Here is a 19,961-nt window from a genome sequence, read left to right on the forward strand (position 1 = left end):
CTCTGAATGTAAACAGGACCATGCATGAAACATGGTTTTATTTCATCTGTTCCATTTCCTTTAAGCTGTAACTCCATTATCAGCCTTAGGTCTCTGACAATTTGAATCTAGTTTTTGATAGTGCTTTCTTATTTCCCATTGCTTTTTTTAGGTTAAAATGCAAAGAAATGTTATCATCGTGAGAAACTCCTGTATGTTTCAAAGACAGTATATCCCAGTCTTTATTTGAGAGGACACCATTGTATCACTAAGATCTCGCTATCAAGCTACACTAAGATGGGCTTTGATTCTGAGTATAAAATCTTGCTCCCCTATCCATATCTCTTTTCCAAGTTTATGATGGCATATAAAATTCAAATATGTCAGAGAATGAAGAACAGTTGAGAAGTACTATGCTACTCTGCTAGGAATATTAAAGCAACATGTCTTAAGATCGACTGGGAGATATTTACCTTCCCATGTTCAAAGAACTTTATTTGCTGCAGGTGAGGGATGAAGTCACACTTACTTATTTTTATTTATTTATTTATCATTATTTTGTCATTTGATATTCTAATATGTAATCTACTTATATTTTTAACCCTAGCTCTCCTAACTTCTAACTAAATTAGATTGGAAGATGCAGGACCATCTGCCATGAATTTGGTTTATTCATTGTTGGAAAAGAAAACTCAGCCACTTATACCTAAATTATAACTAAAATAATACCCTAATTTGCTAAAAAAAAAAATTGTTGACACCAGCTATAATGACCAAAACATTATATTTAGTAATTGAAATGCTGTGTATGTTTTTGCAAAGAAATAACTTGGAGAGAACCAATTTTAGGGTTAGGACATAGATAAGGAAATGCAGATAATGGAGGAGTAGGGGAAGAAATATTGGGACCTTTTGAATTTTTAGGCCCTAAAGTCTGTGCAACTGTATAGCTGCTTAAAACTTCAAACCATCTTTTGTGTTTCCTGATAGACTTATTATTTGGAAGGAGCTAAGATATTTGGATCCTTCTATAAGTACCCCACCAAAATTTTGCTTCTCTATGTATTTCTATCTAAAATACAACCTTTTCTTATTGATAACTATCAACCCATATATGGTCAAGTACAAAGAAACTTTAGAAATGGAAATATGAAAGATTGTGTTATGTTCTTAGTCAGATAGCTAGTTAATAGCAGGGTAAAGGTTAATGCAGTCTCTCATTCTAGTGCTTTTTACAACTCTTAACTCCTTTTGGAATTAAGAATCATTGTGAGCCCATATTAACAACCAACCAATAAAAATACATTTGTTTCAAATTCTAACCAGTTTATAAAGAGCAAAGATGTGAAGAGAGTATAAAGAAGAAAAGGAAAAAGAGGAAGAAACAAATTGCCAAGTTTCTTCAGCTATTCATTCCTACCAGAACCAGTTCCAAAGCCCCAGTTCTTTGTGAGCACACTTATTTTCGTTCCTGGCATATAGTGAGTCCACAATAAACATTAGTTCCTGTTCCAGCCATCTTCCTCACAGCCAACATCATTTACTCACATGACCCCTAATTTAACATCTATTCCCTGAAGTTGGTCTGCCCTCTAGGTCTTCCCCCTGAGACAGGCTGGAAAACGCACTATATATCACCAATTTTCTCTCCCACTTTTAGAATTGGCAATAGGCCATTTACTTCTGGGAGTCCAAAAATCATGTCTCAAATAGTGGGGGTAGGGGTATAGTAGGGTCTAAAGGAACATTTTTTAGCATCTCTTGTGAATCAGACATGTATTTCTTATATATGCCAAACCTAGAGAGGAAGTTTCTCATTCAAGACTTTGGCCTTTTTAAGAACTAGCTCTCGGAAATCTTGGGCAGACTTAGGCACTTACTAACTATGGAACTTTTAGACAAATTGCTTGACCTTTCCAAGCCTCAGGTATAACCTTTAGAAAGTAGCAATCATTACATTCAGGTCAAATTTAGGGGAAATGCAGTTTGAAGAAAATTTGGCAGTGTGGGGTGCCCTCTGAAAAACAATACTCCATCATGTATGATTGTTCTCAGTAAAAAGCCAGCTTCCACAAGCCTCCTGTCTACAGATTCAGGATCTAAAAGGCCAGAATTATTGGTACAATCTAACAAAGGAGAACTTAAATGAGACAAATACAAGTGTATATTGGGTCTTTTTGAGAGCCATAAACATTTCTATCTATATAACTATGTCCTGCAGCGCAGACTTTGGCTCCAGGTGAAAAAGGTTGTATTTTAGTCAAAAGTTAGCCTAGCATGAGTCAATAGTATGATGTGCCCACCAAAAAAATAGTGAAGCTATCTTGGGCTATATTAATAGGAGAGAAATATTCAAAACAAAGAGGTGAATGTACTTAACACTACTGAACTGTACATTTAAAAATGGTTAGGGTGGTAAATTTTATATTATACATTTTTACTACAATAAAAAAATGAGTTGATGATCTCATTTTACTAGCTTGTTGTTATTGTGACCCCATTAGGGTGATTGTGCTTATGTTACACTTTATGAATGGCAGGGATTTAGGTAAACTAGTGAGAGGACTAGAAATCGTACTGCATGACAGAACTGGGATCAGTTCACAAAAAGGCTAGGGTGGGAGGGGCAATAAAGATGTAACGATTCTCTTAAAATATTTGAGGATTGCCATTTTAGGAGAGGGATTATATTCACAATGACTTTGAGGAATAGAACTAGGACCAGTGGAAGCTCTAAGACACTATGAGACTGAACAGTGATGCATCAGCATCACCAGGGAACTTGTAAAAAATTGTACGTTCTTGGTCCGCCACCCCAGAACTACTGAATAAGAAGTTCTGGGAATGGGACCCAATAATTAATTAATCTTTTAACAAGTTTCCAGGTTATTCTGATGCACACTAAAGTTTGCGACCCCCCTTCTCCAGGAAAACAGATTTTCAGTTCAACAGATTCAGCAACAGATCACCTGGAAAGCTTTTAAAAACAAGACAAACAAACAAGAACCTATGGTGGGGACCCACTCCCGAGATTCTGGTTAATTGGTCTGGGGTGGAGTCTAGGTATTGGTATGTTTTAAAAATAACCTAGTGACTTCAGTGTGCAGCCAGGGTTGAGAACTACCTTTGCGAAAGGTTGAACTAGCATCACTAGGTAGGCTGTTTAAGAGATTACTTGGGGACCCTATTTAACAACACAGATTCTTGGGCTTCAACTCTGGAGATTTATATAGATTTGAGGTAGTGTCAAGGAATACTTTTTTTCTTTCTCTTTTTTCCTTTCTTTTTTTCAAAAATCATTTCAGGTTATACTAAAGCACAGTTAGCTTGATAAGTATCGTAGATGACAAAACCTGTATATCAATCAGCTTAGTCACCAAATAGATATTGGACAGCCGTTATGTGTAAGGATCTGAGCCTGTCCTGTAGGGCAGTGATTCCCAACATGGTTGATTATCAGAATCACTTGTGGTTGGATTGGACCACCCACAGAGATTTTTAGTTCAGCATGTATGATTTTGAAAAACTGTGCATGTGAATTTGATGTGATACCTAATTGAGAATAATATTTACATGAACTTTTTTATCTGAAATTTTGAACGTAGATTTAATCATATTTGAATTGATTAGGAAAGCATGCTATTTAAAGAAAATTAGGGTCAATCCTCCTAAGTACATTTTAATGTGCATCAACATTCCAGTATCTTTTTTAATTACAGATTTTTGTATATTTTAGTTTTTTATTCACTGAAGTCAAAACATGAGCACATTCATTATATTATAATCACAAAGAATATCCCATTGACAAGTAATTGTAAGTGAATTTATTTGATCTAAGGTCAAAGTTCCACTTTTTGCATCAGGAATAACATTGTGTAAGCTTAAATGTGATAGATCTAAAAGCTTATCATATTCGTAGCAAATTCTAAGCTCCGGATTTAATGCCCCCTGGTTTTGATAGTTACATCTCTTCTATCCATTCCTTCTTTTCTGTGCCTGCTGCCCCTCCTTTGGTTCAAGCCTCAGTGACCTCCTGCCTGCAACTGATTCCTAACTCCTATCCCCATTTTGAGCTACTTCTTTTCCCTTTTTGAATGCAGAATTCAATCCAAATGCCCTAGTGAAGACAGCTATGATTTGGCCTCATTCCAACCTTTCAATTATCGTCCTTCATATACTTGCCTCTCCCCAAATATGTTTATTCCACTTTTTTATCTGAATTTTACACATCTTTTAAATCTTAGTTCAAAACCTGTTCTCTAGAAAGATTTTCTCAAACTCCTCAGCAGGAACACATTGTACCTCGTGTCTTTTATCACTTATGACATTTGATTTTGGGATCATCGTTTTTTCTATACACTTACTAAAATTACTAAATTGTAAATTCCTTGAGATTAGGAATTCATCATTTCTAACATGTGGGACAGTAATGTATATAATGGAAAAAGTAGAGATAAAGTTTAAGTTTTAGCTCCACCAAATAACACATGTGACCAGTAATTTTGATTGTACCGAATCCCTATTTTCTAATCTTCAGAATATGTGAAATGCCACTTACCTTGCATATTTGTTTTAAGGACTAAAGGGGTAAGCTGTTGTTTTGTTTGACACATAGAAGGCCTTCAATAGATGCTCATTCTTTTTCCTTATCTCTTTCCAAAATGTCTACCATAGTACTTTGAAGCTAACTTCAATAAATATCATAAAGCTAAATGATGCCTAAAGGCACTGATGGCCTGAACTAGAGTGGTGTTATGGGAAGTGAAAAGGAAGAGATGGATATGAAATGACATTATAAGCTAGAATTGACATGAAAGAGTGATTTTCTGGGGAGAAGAATGGCTGAGACTTTGAGCCTGAAATATTGTGCCATTTAATAAAGAAAAAAGACCAAGAGCTTGTTTGAGGAAATGAGTCAAAGGCAGTAAGTCTAGGCAATACCATTCTAAAGAAAAAGTTACAGGGGTGCCAGTAACTTCATGGGCTTCCTGGAAATGATGTGGGGTACCAGTAATGAAAGGCTGGGTTAAAATACTCATCCTTTTTTTTTTTTTTTTTCAATGTAGCACTGGGTGTTATACGCAAATAATGAATCATGGAACACTACATCAAAAACTAATGATGTAATGAATGGTGATGAACATAACATAATAATTTAAAAAATTGAAAATAAATAAATAAATAAATAAATAAATAAATAAATAAATTACTCGTCCTTGGTATTTCCCAACTTGAGTTGGGAAACATTGAGTTTCAAACATTGAGTATTTAGACCTGGGGAAATCTGGAATTAAAGATTGATTTAAGAGAGAAATGAGTGTTATATTTTAGGAATTATTGAACCTCTAAATTAGTAGTTTCTTTTGTCTTCTTAAAGGAAGCTTTCCTTTGGTAATAAGTTATATTGCTAACAAATTATAATATTTACTATTTAAAGATTTTAAAGGGAAATTCAAAATCTTACCAGTATGCTCAAATTGCATATAATAGTTAATTCTGAAACAAGGGAAGTCCTGAAATACATTTTAACCTCTTTACCTTGCTGATTTTAGAGTCAAAGATAAATCATATATTCTAAAACAATCTAAAAAAATAATTCAGAGGGGATACTATCGATATAGGGATAAATTTTTAAGTGTCAAGGCATTTCTGACATGTTCCTAATTACAGTTATTCTTTCTTTTTATTAAACTATAATTAACATATAGTATTATATTAGTTGCAGATGTATTATATAATGATTCAACAATTCTGTTTTTCAGTGCTCATCAAGATAAGTGTACTCTTTGTTTTGTTTTGTTTTGTTTTGTTGGCTTTTTTTATTGTTACGTTAATCACCATACATTACATCATTAGTTTTTGATGTAGTTTTCCATGATTCATGGTTTGCGTATAACACCCAGTGCTCCATTCAGTACGTGCCCTCTTTAATACCCATCACCAGGCTAATCCATCCCCCCATCCCCCTCCCTTCTAGAACCTTCTGTTTGTTTCTGAGTCCATAGTCTCTCAAGATAAGTGTGCTCTTAATGCTTTTATCTATTTCACCACTTCACCCACCTACCTCCCCTCTGGAAACCACCAGGTTTTTATCTGTATTTAAGAATCTGCTTTTTGGGTTTGCCTCTTTTTTACTTTGTTCATTTGTTTTGTTTCTTAAATTCCATATATGAGTAAAATGGTATGGTATTTGTCTTTTCTCTGACTGACTTACTTAAGTTGGCATTCTAACCTCTAGATCCATCCATGTTGTAGCAAATGGCAAGATTTCATTTTTTATGGCTGAGTAATATTCCATTGTGTGTATATGTGTGTGTGTGTGTTTGTGTGTGTGTGTGTATACACATCACATCTTCTTTATCCATTTGTCTATGGTTAGACACTTGGGTTGCTTCTACATCTTGGCTATTGTAAATAATGCTGCAATAAACATAGGGGTGCAATAAACATAGTGTTTTCATTTTCTTTGGGTAAATACCCAGTAGTGGAATTACTAGATCATATGATAATTCTATTTTTAAGTTTTGAGGAAGCTCCATACTGTTTTCCACAGTGGGTGCACCAATGTTGCATTCTCAACAGTGTATGAGGGTTCCTTTTTCTCCACATCTTCACCAACACTTGTTAATTTTTGTGTTTTTGATTTTAGCCGTTCTCACAGGTGTAAAGTGATACCTCATTGTGGTTTTAATTTGCATTGCCCTGATGATTAGTGATGTTAATTATAGTTATTCTTATCTTGGACAGGCAATTTTTTAAGAAAGCCTTTTTAGTGCATACAGTGATACTGAAAATTAAGCTTAGTTGAAGATATCTGACATAACTTTTAAAATGAGTATCTTTAGGTGTGCCTGGGTGGTGCAGTCAGTTAAGTGGCTGGCTCATGATTTTGGCTCAGGTCATGATCTCAGGGTCCTGGGATTGAGCCCCCTGCATTGGGCTCCACACTCAGTGGGGAGTCTGCTTGAGGATTCTTTCTGTCTCTCCCTCTCCCTGTGCCCCTCCCCCTGCTCATACACTCTCTCTCTCTCTAAAATAAATAAATCTTAATAAAATAAATATCTTTAAAAGTTTTTAAATAGAAAGTTTTACATGTGTTTTGCAAAAATTAAAACAAGATAACTATAAAGAATAAAATGTTAAAGTTTCTCCCTTTGTTCCTTTTCTAGCCCCATTTCCCAGAGTTAACCACTTTTAAATTTAACTTATTTCTTTCCATATTTTTTCTATGTGGTGTATAATTAATTTTGTTAGTGTTGGGAACTGGATGTGTTATATTTTTTCTTCTACAACAGAAACTTAACTTAGGTAATAAGTTATATTGCCAACAAACTATAATATTTACTAAAGATTTTAAAGGGAAATTCAAAATCTTACCAGTATGCTCAGCTTATTAATTTAATGTATCATTGGCATTGCTCCATAAATATGTGGTATCAACTTATTCATTTAAATAGCCAAGTAGTGAGCAAAATTTTGATGTTTTGTGATTTGAAACTTATAGATAAACTAATAAACTTTGGCAGAATACATTGCACCTGTTAAGAATCTTAGGTAGAAGTGTGGACCTCAAGTGTAAATGCAGAAAGTTTCAGTATGTGTTATTACTACAGTGAGAAACACTATAGCATAATTTCTAGATGTTATTACATGAACATAACTTTATAGCTTTGAGGGGCTTGTGTGAGACATGTTTTGCCAGATGGGTATGCTAGTCTTTTTACAATAATGGAGGATGTTTGCCCACCATGACCAAAGTTTCTTTGTGGTTCCAAATGATTTTTAGATAACATTATAGCCATAGCTCTAGATAAGTGACAGTCTTAAAACAATGCTTTTCTTAGGATTATCTCTTGTAAAACAAAATTCCAAGGCTGGATTTTTTAATCCTGCCTTTCATTATTGGTGCCCTAGATCATCCCATGAAGCTCATGAAGTTACTGATAACCCCATAACTTTTCCTTTGGAATGATATTGCCTAGACTTATCATACTAAATAAGTAACTCTTACTATATCAGACATTAGAAGCATACTTAATATACCCATATTAAATTGCAACCTCGATAAGCAAAAAGTTATTACTGTAGCCTCACAGGCACTCAGATTTGAGGTGACATATGAAGTAATAGAGAGTTGAAGAATGAAAATGATACTTCTAAATATTCATTAATGTGATATACAGTCTCACCTTCCTTTATTTTATTCATAGATATGACTTGGAGTGAAGAGGAGAAGACTGAACTTTATACAGATAACTTTTGTAATATTTGTGGAGTGGTGCTACAGTTTGAATCACAAAGGATTTCACATTATGAGGTAGGTTAAAAATAATGGGAATAGAGTCTATAGGAGGTTTTTATTTTATTTCATTTTTTATGATTTAATGTATACATATATTTATTTATATATTTGTTTATCCTCCAAACTCATTTAAAGGTTTTTAAATGTAGCAGATAAACTTCATATTTTATCATTTTTGATTCTTATGAAAATCCTGTGAAAGAGGTGATAGTATTTCCCTTTGATGGATGAGGAGACTGGCTCAGAGAGGGACAGCAACTTATTAGCTTAAGTTTGGGGAATTTGGGTTTAAAATCGGTCTTTTTGACTCCAAAGCTTCTTTCCTTTTCTTCACACCATTCTGCCTCCCTTTGTATTCATCAAGCCACTATATCCTTCATGTCCTCATAGTAAATATAAGGCAGGCATTATAAAGCTTGAGTACGAAACTATTAATGTGAATAAAGGGATATTATAGAACTCCAGAGTCTTCCTTTATAGCAAATGAAGACTGTAAAAACAAAATAAACCAGTCTTGCCTTTGACTTAGCCAACATCTTTTTAATCACAGAACCATAGAATTCTAAAGCTAGGAGAGAGAATGTTTAATGTTCTTACACCTTTGGTTTATTGATTTAAAAACTGAGACCCAGAGGGATCATGATTATTCATAGCATCATTGGCATGACTAAACTTAAAAATGATTTCTTCTGATTTCATGTCCAGTGTTCTTTTCTTTCATTTGGTGTTGCCCCTCCCCATTTCTATATCATATGATTAGCTATTGATTTCTTTCATATCTAGTGTCTAGGTTACCAAAAGTACTAGATAAATTCGCTTTAAAAAATACAATGCCAACTTTACTTTTTTAAACACACCTCGTTTTGCCCATTGCTAATGTTATTGGCAGCTATATTTCAGTTCTTATGTTGACTGGGATTCAGTTACTATAATTACAGATAGGGAAATTTTGTTGGCTTTGGATTGAGAAGACCTGCATTCAAGCTTTAACTCCATCATTGTTGTGTAACCCTAGGCAAGTCACTTTACTTCTCTGAGCATGTTTTTTGAACCTGCAAAATAGGGGTGGTAAAATCTCACTTACTGAGCTCATGAGAATTAAGTGAAATCAAATATGTGACAGTGCTGAGTACATCCTCAGACCCCATAGTTCAAAGATTTAGAGTTAGTAAAGAGAGACACACAATCAGGGGGCTCTGTGATAACTGTGGTTCGAACCATTTGAATTTAAATTTGAGAAAATAGCTTTTTGTGGGCTTATGAAGTACTATTCAGTGTAGAAAATATACAAAAATATGAGAAAATCACATTCAGTTATAATGCTGTCACTTGTAGGTAACCATCATTTAACTTCTCTTTTGCTGATATGATTCCAGTATGCTTTCTGCACGCGCATGTGCACACACACACACTTTAACAAAAGATCATTGTATATGTTGTTTTTTACTTCTTTTTTCATATCAGAGCATATTCTGGACACCTGTCCTATCATTACATCTTTTTATTTTTCTGTAATATTTTAATGGCAATAATATTTTAATGGCAACAAAGCATTATGTAATGTTATAGCATTTTTTTATTAACAAATACTTATTGAGAACTTACAATACTTCAGAACTTCGATAGTTATAAGGATTGAATTATAAATAATACAGTGTCCTTATCTTCACAGAACTCTGCAAATAATGCAGGCAATAAAAATACATTGCAAAAAAAATTTATATTAAAAAGCAAACAGATAAGTTTACACATCGTATAATTACAAAATGTTTGCTACTAGCCTACAATTAAAAAGTTGGCACTTTATAAAATGAAATTGGTATTTACAGCATTGTCAACTCTAGTACTTTGAAAGGTTATACATTTTCAGAAAGACTGGGTTTTAAAAATGTTTTATAGAATTCTGAACCTTTGAAAAGCTATTCTGCTCTGGGAAAATTTGGGGAGAGCAAAGCTAGATTTCCTAAGAGTCAGGTTTGCTGTTCACTGTATTATGAAATAAGTACTTTTAAACTGAATTGTTTGAATTCCAAAATACATTTTTGAAAAGCAATATGGTTTTAATAAGAATAGAAAATGGGCTGTACATGTCTCTTAAAATTCCATTTCTTACCGATTTTATTATAGATTTTATAGGTTACCATTTTTTTTCTCTTATTCAAATTTTTATTTAATTCCAGTTAGTTAACATACAGTGCAATATTAGTTTTAGGTGAACAATATAGTGATTCAACACTTACATATGACACCTGGTGCTCATCACAAGTGCATTCCTCAGTCCCCATTACCTATTTAACCCATCCCCCACCTACCTCCCCTCTGGTAACCATCACTTTGTTTTCTGTAGTTGATTCTATTTCTTGGTTTACCTCTCTCTCTCTCTCTTTTTTCCACTTTGCTCATTTGTTTTGTTTCTTAAATTCCACATGTGAGTGAAATTATATGGTATCTGTCTTTCTCTAATTGACTTATTTCACTTAGCATTATACTCTCTAGCTCCATCCATGTCATTGCAGATGGCAAGATTTCATTCTTTCCTATGGCTGAGTAATATTCCATTGTTTATATATACAACATCTTTATCCATTCATCAGTTGATGGACATTTGGGCTCCTTCCATAATTTGGCTATTGTTGATAATGTAGCATATTTTTAAATTTAAATTTCAGTGCCATCTGGAAGTTTGGTGCTTATGGTTATTAAATCATCAAATCAAAACTATATATAACTTTCCATATATTTGAAAGCATTTCCATACAAATACTGTACTTGAAAAGGTGATTTTTTTTTCCTCTTTAGTATACAGCTTGGTTAATACTATCAGACGATCTCAGTATATAGTATTTATTGCACATGTCAAATAGAACAGTACTGTAGAAGTTTTGAATGTTTCTTAAGTTATTTAAGTTCTTAACAGTTAGTTAACATACAGTGTAATATTAGTTTCAGGTGTACAATATAGTGATTCAACACTTCCATACAACACCCAATGCTCATCACAACAAGTGCACTCCTTAATCCCCATCACCTATTTAACCCATCTCCCCACTCACCTCCCCTCTGGTAAACATCAGTTTTTTCTCTATAGTTAAGAGTCTTTTTCTTGGTTTGCCTCACTCTCTCTTTTTTCCCTTTGCTCATTTGTTTTCTTAAATTCCACATATGAGTAAAATCATATGGTATTAGTCTTTTTCTGACTTATTTTCCTTAGCATTATACTCTCCCTCTCCTGCTCCATCCATGTCATTGCAAATGGCAAGATTTCATTCTTTTTTTTTTAAGATTTTATTTATTTGTCAGAGAGAGAGAGGGAGGGAGGGAGAGGGCAAGCACAAGCAGGGGGAGCGGCAGGCAGAACAGGCAGAGGGAGAAGCAGACTCCCCACTGAGCAGGGAGCCCGATGTGGGACTCGATCCTAGGACCCTGGGATCATGACCTGAGCCGAAGGCAGACACTTAACCAGCTGAGCCACCCAGACGTCCCAGATTTCATTCATTTTGATGGCTGAGTAATATTCCATGGTGTGTGTGTGTGTGTGTGTGTGTGTGTGACACACACACACACCTTTATCCATTCATCAGTCAATGGACACTTGGGCTGTTTCCATGATTTGGCTATTGAGATAATGCTGCTATAAACATAGGTGTTCATGCATCCCTTTGAATTAGTATTTTTGTATTCTTTGGGTAAATACCTAGTAGTGCAATTGCTGGATCATAGGGTAGTTTTACTTTCAACTTTCTGAGAAACTTCCATACAGTTTTCCAGAGTGACTGAACCAGTTTGCATTTCCACCATCAGTGCAAGAGTGTTTCCCTTTCTCCACATCCTTGCCAATACCTATTGTTTCTTGTCTTGTTGATTTTAGCCATTCTGACAGGTATAAGGTGATACCACATTGTAGTTTCAATTTGTATTTCCCTGATGATGAGTGACATTGAGCATCTTTTCATGTGTCTGTTAGCCATCTGGATGTCTTCTTTGGAACAATGTCTATTCATGTCTTCTGCCCATTTTTTAACTGAATTATTCATTTTTTGGGTGTTGAGTTTGATAAGTTATTTATATATTTTGGATACTAACGCTTTATCAGGTATGTCATTTGCAGATATCTTCTCCCATTCTGTAGGTTGCCTTTTTGTTGTGTTGACTGTTTCCTTCACTGTGCAGAAGCTTTTTATTTTGATGAAGTCTCAATAGTGTATTTTTCCTTTTGTTTCCCTTGCCTTAGGAGACATATCTAGAAAGAATTTGCTACAGCTGGTGTCAAAGAGGAGGTTATTGCCTGTGTTCTCTAGAATTTTTATGGTTTCAGTTCTCGCATTTAGGTCTTTAATCCATTTTGAATTTATTTTTGTGCATGGTGTAAGAAAGTAGTCCAGTTTCATTCTTTTCCATGTTGCTGTCTAGTTTCCCCAAACAACTCCAACAAAAAACTACTAGAACTGATAAATGAATTCAGTAAAGTCTCAGGATACATAATCCACGTACAGAAATCTGTTACATTTCTATACACTGGTAATGAAGCAGCAGAAAGAGAGGTTTAAGGAATCAATCCCATTTACAACTGCACCAAAACCAATAAGATACCTAGGAATAAACCTAATCAAAGAGGGGAAAGACCTATACTCTGAAAACTATAAAACACTGATGAAAGGAATTAAAGAGGACACAAAGAAATGGAAAGACATTCCATGCTCCTGGATTGGAAGAACAAATATTGTTAATATGTGTATACTACCCAAAGCAATCTACACATTTAATGCAATCCTTATCAAAATACCACCAGCATTTTTCACAGAGCTAGAACAAACAATCCTAAAAATTATATGGAACCACAAAACACCTGGAATAGCGAAAGCAACCTTGAAACAGAAAAGCAAAGCTGGAGGCATCACAATTCTGGACTTCAAGCTCTATTACAAAGCTGTAGTGATAAAACAGTATGCCACTGGCACTTAGATCAATGGAACAGAATAGAAAATCCAAAAATGAACCCACAACTATAGGGTCAATTAATTTTTGACAAAGAAGTTTTGAGTTTTAAGGGTGTTGCACTTATTAATATTTCCCTTTGTGTTTATACTTATATGTTTAAGCAACCATTTTTTGCACTTTTGTCATATAGATATTTCCCTCTATTTTCTAAAAGTTCTGTTTCTCATATTAATGTATTTACTCCATTTCGTATTGAATTTTGCATATGGAGGAGGGTGTTTTATGACTTTTTTTCATACAGATAGCCAGGTGTCCCAGCACTGTTATATTTCACAGTCCATTCTTGCTACATGGATTTGTAGTGGCACTTCTGTCATATACTAAATTTCATATATATGTTTTGAGGCTATTATTCTGTATTATTATATTGCTTTGTTTGCCTTTCTGTACAATAGTTTCACCTCATTGCTATAGCTTTAAAATAAAGATATGTGGTGGCGAAATTTTACATTTAAAAAATCATCATTAAGTTAAAAGACAAACCACATATTGAGTGGTATTTATAACAAGAGATAGGATCATATATATAAAACTTTACCTCTTTTAAAAAAGATCTGAAAGAAAGATAGCAAAATGTTAACATCTGTTAAAACTGGGTGGTGGATATGGGCTTCAGCTATATTATTTCCTGTACTTTTCTGTAAGATGGATATATTTCATAATTTAAAATTCTATAGATAATGATTGTATCATAGCATGTGCTCAGAAATGTGAGTTTCCCTTCTACCTACATGAGTATTTTTGTTATTATTTATTTTGTACACATTTTTTAGAGATTTTTCTAATATGCTTAACCTGGAAGGGTTAAAATCTTCACATAAAAGAATATGAGAGGTAGGCAGTGCAGGGCTGGTATGACAGTTCCATGACATCATCAGGAACCTAGGCATCTTCTGTCTTTCTGTTCTGCTGAGCTAGCTTTTGTCCTCAAGATCCCCTATAGTCCCAGATGACTGTTAGAACTGTGACCTTTCCATCTTAATTCCAGAAACAGAAGGGAAGAAGGTTAGAAGGGCTCATCCCTCAGCCTGTTAAAGAGATTTCGCAGAAGTTCCACCCAGTAGTTCAGATTATATCTTATTGGCCAGAATCTAGTCACATGATTACATTTTGCTGAAAGGGAGGCTGAAACATGCAGGCTTTTAGCTGGGTATATTGCCCAAGACATGTAACTTAGAAGAAGAAATTTGATATTGGGAAGCAACCAGGAGTCTCTGTCAAAAACAAGAAAATAAAAGTTATTGACCTCTAAATTATAGCATTTCATTTCAACTGAGAGTTAGAGATTTGAAAAAGCATGTGAAGCTCTTTCATAAACTTGGTACACACCACATATATTACAACTCACAAGTGCTATCCTCAAATTCAAAGAGGTGTAAACTCAGAGTGTCTCTGTTGTTGCATAAACAAAGTCATATTATATCTTTTTTCAGAGTGAAAAACATGCTCAAAATGTTAGGTTTTATTTTCAAATGCATGGGGAACAAAATGAAGTGCCTGGTAAGAAAATGAAGATGGATGTTAGGAATTTTCAGGTAAGTGGCCTATATTGATGTCGTAATTCTAAACTTTGAGTTATCAAATCATTCTAACAAGATTGTGCTTATTTCAGGTCCACAGGAGTGAAGTAGCGGACAGAAACAAATTTTGTGATCTCTGCAACATGATATTTAGCTCCCCAGTTGTTGCTCAGTCTCACTATGTGGGAAAAGTCCATGCTAAAAAACTGAAGCAATTAATGGAGGAGAATGATCAGGTATCTCCATCAGGATTTCAGCCAGAGATGGGTAAGATTACATTCACCTCTTTAGCTTCAATACAGGGTCTCCTTACCATTTTTTGTCCAACTTTGCTATCCATTTTTTTATTGGAGAGACTTTCATTCTGGAGTAATAACTTGATTATTCTTCTTCTGCCCAGTTAATCTCTTTCTGTATCTTTGTCGTTTAATATAGAGATTATAATTACTAGCTAAATTTTAAGAAATGTTATGACCTTTCCTTTTTAGTTTATTAAATACAAATGAAAGCAGGTGATTTGCTATGCTGCTATAAAGAAACAACAAAAAGCAGCCTGAGCTCTCCATTTTCTAATCAGATCATAAAATCTTACTTAGCTCCTTCTTCTTTCCCTTGCCATTTATCTCATTTTTTCTTCTTTAGTACTTTCTAGAACATTATCTCACATGTGTGTTCACACCAGTATTTTTACCATAATATAGTTATGGTGTAGCGTTTTCTGACTATAACTACAAGCAAAAAAAAATAGTAAGTTACAGAATCTCCTTCTACCCTGATAGTTCATTTCTTTCTTCTGATAAAGTACCACCAACATCATCAATCAGTAATGGGTACTTATTTTATGCTAGATCCCAAAGATACAGAGAACCGTAAAACATTGCCTCTTTCCTCCTTCCAGTGATGTTGAGTCACCAGCACATGAGAAATCTAACCTAAAGATCTCACTTCTGGCCTAAGATGGCAGAGTACACCCTGGAAAATCAAACTTGTATTTTGAAAAATTTGTGTGCCAGAAGAAAAAACGAGATGATTAATCCTCTGGAATAAATAATTTACCACATTCTCACTAGCTTCAACACTTTAGGAATAAGGCATGACTAGTATGGAAAATTTACCAACGTTAATTTCCAATCCATACTGTAGGCCTCATCCAAACTTAAAATATACTGTTTTCTTAATAATGATGAGCACTGGGTGTTATACGCAACTAATGAATCATTGAATACTACATCAAAAACTAATGATGTACTATACAGTGGCTAACTGAACATAAATAAATAAATAAATAAATAAATAAATAAATAAATAAATAAAGAATACTATGAATGATAATACTGTGAACAATAATAAAAAATTAAACCAGAATTATTTTTAAACTTATTCTAGTCTCTCTAATTTTTGTATATTTGTTTTTCTTTCTGTCATGTAGGAGGGTTAGAATCCATATGCCCTACAATAGAAAGCATCTTGTAAAGTCTTATTTTCAGTCCCCCAAATTCATCAATTTGAGCTCAGGTAGGATACTAAATGTAAGAGCTCTGAAATAACTATAATTGTGGAAACATATAACTTTATAGCCTTAAACAACTGCATAAATTTTATTTTGATACAAACACCACACATCTGGACTGGATAGACTTACTGGGGTACTCAAGAAAGACACCAGCTTAAAAGTTGGTACCATCTGTTTTACCCTCACTGATTTTAAGAACCATCCTAAGCTCTCATGCTTTCATCGATTTTTCCAGTGAATATAATTAGCCAATGCCTGATGCTGAATATTCCTCCCTGTACCTTTGTTGAAGAAACTTGGTGACAGACTTGTATTCAAATTTCTATTCTCACAGAAGGAAATTCTTTTTAACCTGAGTACCTTTATCCAACAGCCCTGTGTGGAAAAAAAGTCCAAAGATAGCAGTTTTCAAAGAATTCTGAATTCCCCTAGTACTTTGTAATGAATGCAACTCTAATAGCTGAATATATGTTGATCACTTCTCATTACAACTATTTCAGCAGGTGTGCCTCTTACTACTTCTGCAGAATCAACTTTTCTGAAGCCCCTTGCCGTCAAGCCTCCTCCAGGTGGGATTAAAGACAAGACTATGCCTTCCTCTTCCAGCAGTGCTTTGGATTTGAATAATCCAAACAAGTATTGCAAGCTCTGTCCTGCTTCCTTTAATAGTCCATTAATGGCCCAACAGCATTATGTTGGGAAAAAACACAAAAGAAATGAAGCTAGGAAGAAGTTTGTAGACAACATAAGAGAGAAACCTCTTCCAGCAAAATCAGATGCAAATGGTAAACAGTAAAAATATCCCAAAATTCTTTCATAGGAAGTTGATATTTTATAAAACATACTGGTTTATGTATATATCAATTTGCTGTAGTTTGATAGCAGTGATGGGATTATACAATTTTAGATGAGTAAGGACTTCAGAGTCCATCTAGTTCTTTCTGTTGGTTTTCTAGAAAATGAGACTCAGAAAGTTTAGATGACCTTTATGAATTATAGAATCAAATATAGGTATTCCCGTGGTTCCATGTTATATCATAGGTACATAAGGAAGTATTTTTAACTAGTGTCATGTGGTTACATTATTCAGTCACTAAGTATGGCTTAAGTGTCTCTAAGGTGCTAGGCTAGTCATTGTTGGGAATACAAATGAGGATATACCATTTTCCCTGAAGGAGCAAGTGTCTAAACTAGTTGGGTTAATAACACTTCATTGCAAGAGGCTACAGACATGAATTTTTATGTACATATTTTTGATAACTAGAGGAGTGAAACATCATGGTTCAGAAAACCTTCATAGAGGATGTATATGATTTAGATTGGTGGAAGTGGGAAGGAGAGAGAATTAACAAAGGAGCTAGAAAGACTGGCAAGAATTCAGGCACAATAAAGATTCTGATCCTGACTGGAATAATCCACTTGCTCTTCTAACCATTTTTTTTTCATTTTTCCCCCACAGGCACCTTCTCACTACTAGTGTATTTTATTCCTTTTTCATATTCTCTCTTCTTCCCACTTCTTTTCCTCCACTCACTGTTATTTTTCAATTCTTTTCTTACTAGACCTTTCTGCTTCATGTGAAAATGTTCATTACTCCCACCTTGAAGCCCTATTCTTTGTCATATGTAACTCCTTATGCTCTGGTTCTTCTTCTGTGTTTCTGTTTCTTTTCTGTTTTCTTTGGGGGCTCTTTTTTAATTCATTACCTAAATGTAGGTGTTCCTGTGGCTCCATTCTTGGCCTTACTCTACAAACATGATCTAAGCTGTTCCCCTGATTTCATCTCTTACCTGTATGCTTATAACCTTTCTGTCAAGCTTTGGACTCATATCCAACTGGCAGCTACTGCTTTACCTGGATACCTCATATCCATTTCAATTCCACTCAGTTATTCAGAGTAGAAACCTGTAGTTAACTGTGAATCCCCCAACACTACCTTCTTCACTTTTTATATCTAATGAAACACCAAGCCATGACTGTTTTACCTGGTCCCTTATCTGCAGCCCTACTCTTCCCATACTAGGTCAGGCCCTCAACATCTTTCCTAGAGCTTTGGTACTCAAAGTGTGGTTTGTGGCCAGCATCATCAGCATCACTTGGAGCTTGTTAGAAAAAAGAATCTCAAGCCTCACTGCAGACCTGCTGGAACGGAAACTGCATTTTGACAAGATCCCTAGGGGATTTGTACTCACATTAAATTTTGAGAAGCATTGTTCTAGAATATTGCCACAGCCTCCTAACTACTATCCCTGCCATCAGTTTTCTCTCTCCAAATCTACCCTCAATTTAACCACTAGAGTGTTTCACCTAAAGTGCACATCCTTCCAGGTATTCCCTACTTTAAAATCCTCACTTGTTTCTCCTTTTTCTGAGGATAAAAATCTAAGCTTCATAGCTCTTTACCATCATTCCCTGCCTATATTCTCCAGGCTTATCCCCTCTTACTTCCTGCCATGATCTGTATAGGTCAGAACCTGCAAACTGCTTATGGTTTCCAGAAACCATTACCCTATTTCTTGTCTCTGTGCCCTTTTTCATGCTGCCATTTTACCTGGAACATCTCCATGTTCCTCTTCTTTATCTAATTCCTAACTCATTCTTTAACATACTACTTCCCGGGAAGCCTTTTCACTCCCTTCAAGACTTATCTTCTGTGCTTCCTTAGCCTGCATGTCTAATTTTCTCTCTGTGTGTCTTTATCTCCCACTAGAATGTGTAAGGTCTTTGAGGGAAGGGATTTCACCTAACTCATCTGTATTTCCGGTGCTAGAGATAGAAACTGGCACAGAGTAGGCCTACCTCAATAGCGATTAGTTTAATATAGAATCAGTGAACTACTAATCTTGATATATTGAGTGCTAACCCTGCATTGGTACTATTTAAGTTTCCTAATTAATGTGATTCAACATATCCCAAAAAGTTACATAGAGATCTGTGTTTTTATCTAGGAATTTGAAGAATGTTGATTTAGGCAAGTGTAGAAATAAAAGTGGTAGGGCTTCTGAAAGTAGTAGATGTTTGGAGAAATGACAAACTTTAACTTTTTAGGATATTTTTCCTATTGCTGGGGTGAGGATATCTGAAATAAGTACCTTCTAGTTTAATGGACAGCATTAGGTAAAATTGGAACTGAGTCAGCTATGAGAAGTGTACATACTCTGGTCACTTCTAAAGGGAGAGTCATGTTAGCATTCTGAAGTTTCAAGGTTATTAGAATAAGAGAAGGAGAATTTTGGTGAAATTTTCATCTGGCCAGGGAGGGAGTGCTGACCATTATCATAATAGAGCTCAAAGAACAAATTTTCAGCCCTGCTTTTAACTGTCCCATTTTAAGAACAGTAAACATTTGAGGATTAAAAAATAGCTGGAGAATTTAAATTAGCTAATGAGAATTTCAAAGAACAGAACAGCAGAAGCCCATATTATAAGCGAGCAAGTGGTAAGACAGAAACCATTTGATACATGACACCTTAACTATTTCATTCATCACCCCATTTTCTCCCTTCTTTCTGTCTCTGCCTTTTTTCCATCTGTTTTGTTTATATATGTTCCTACTATACCTAATCTCTCTTTCTTCATCATTCTCACTGCTTTCTTCATGTCCCTCATCCAGGCCAGATCTTATTAGCACAGGAATGGCTACCATAAC

General features: G+C 34.8%; 1 protein-coding gene across 4 annotated transcripts in view; it reads left to right on the forward strand.

The window, feature by feature from the left end:
• The window catches only part of ZMAT1 (zinc finger matrin-type 1), a 36,313-nt gene that overhangs the window by 7,606 nt on the left and 8,746 nt on the right, over positions 1-19,961 (forward strand). Inside the window, exons 2-5 of one of the 4 annotated variants that reach the window (XM_032390049.1) lie at positions 8,190-8,296; positions 14,713-14,814; positions 14,892-15,066; positions 16,813-17,097. In XM_032390049.1, the coding sequence (XP_032245940.1) occupies positions 8,190-8,296; positions 14,713-14,814; positions 14,892-15,066; positions 16,813-17,097 (669 nt within the window). The remainder of the gene's footprint in view (positions 1-8,189; positions 8,297-14,712; positions 14,815-14,891; positions 15,067-16,812; positions 17,098-19,961) is intronic. The other 3 variants (XM_032390051.1, XM_032390052.1, XM_032390050.1) reach the window with 3 other exon arrangements.

This window comes from Phoca vitulina, unplaced genomic scaffold (assembly GCF_004348235.1).
Source record: "Phoca vitulina isolate PV1807 unplaced genomic scaffold, GSC_HSeal_1.0 scaffold57, whole genome shotgun sequence".
Lineage (NCBI taxonomy): Eukaryota > Metazoa > Chordata > Mammalia > Carnivora > Phocidae > Phoca > Phoca vitulina.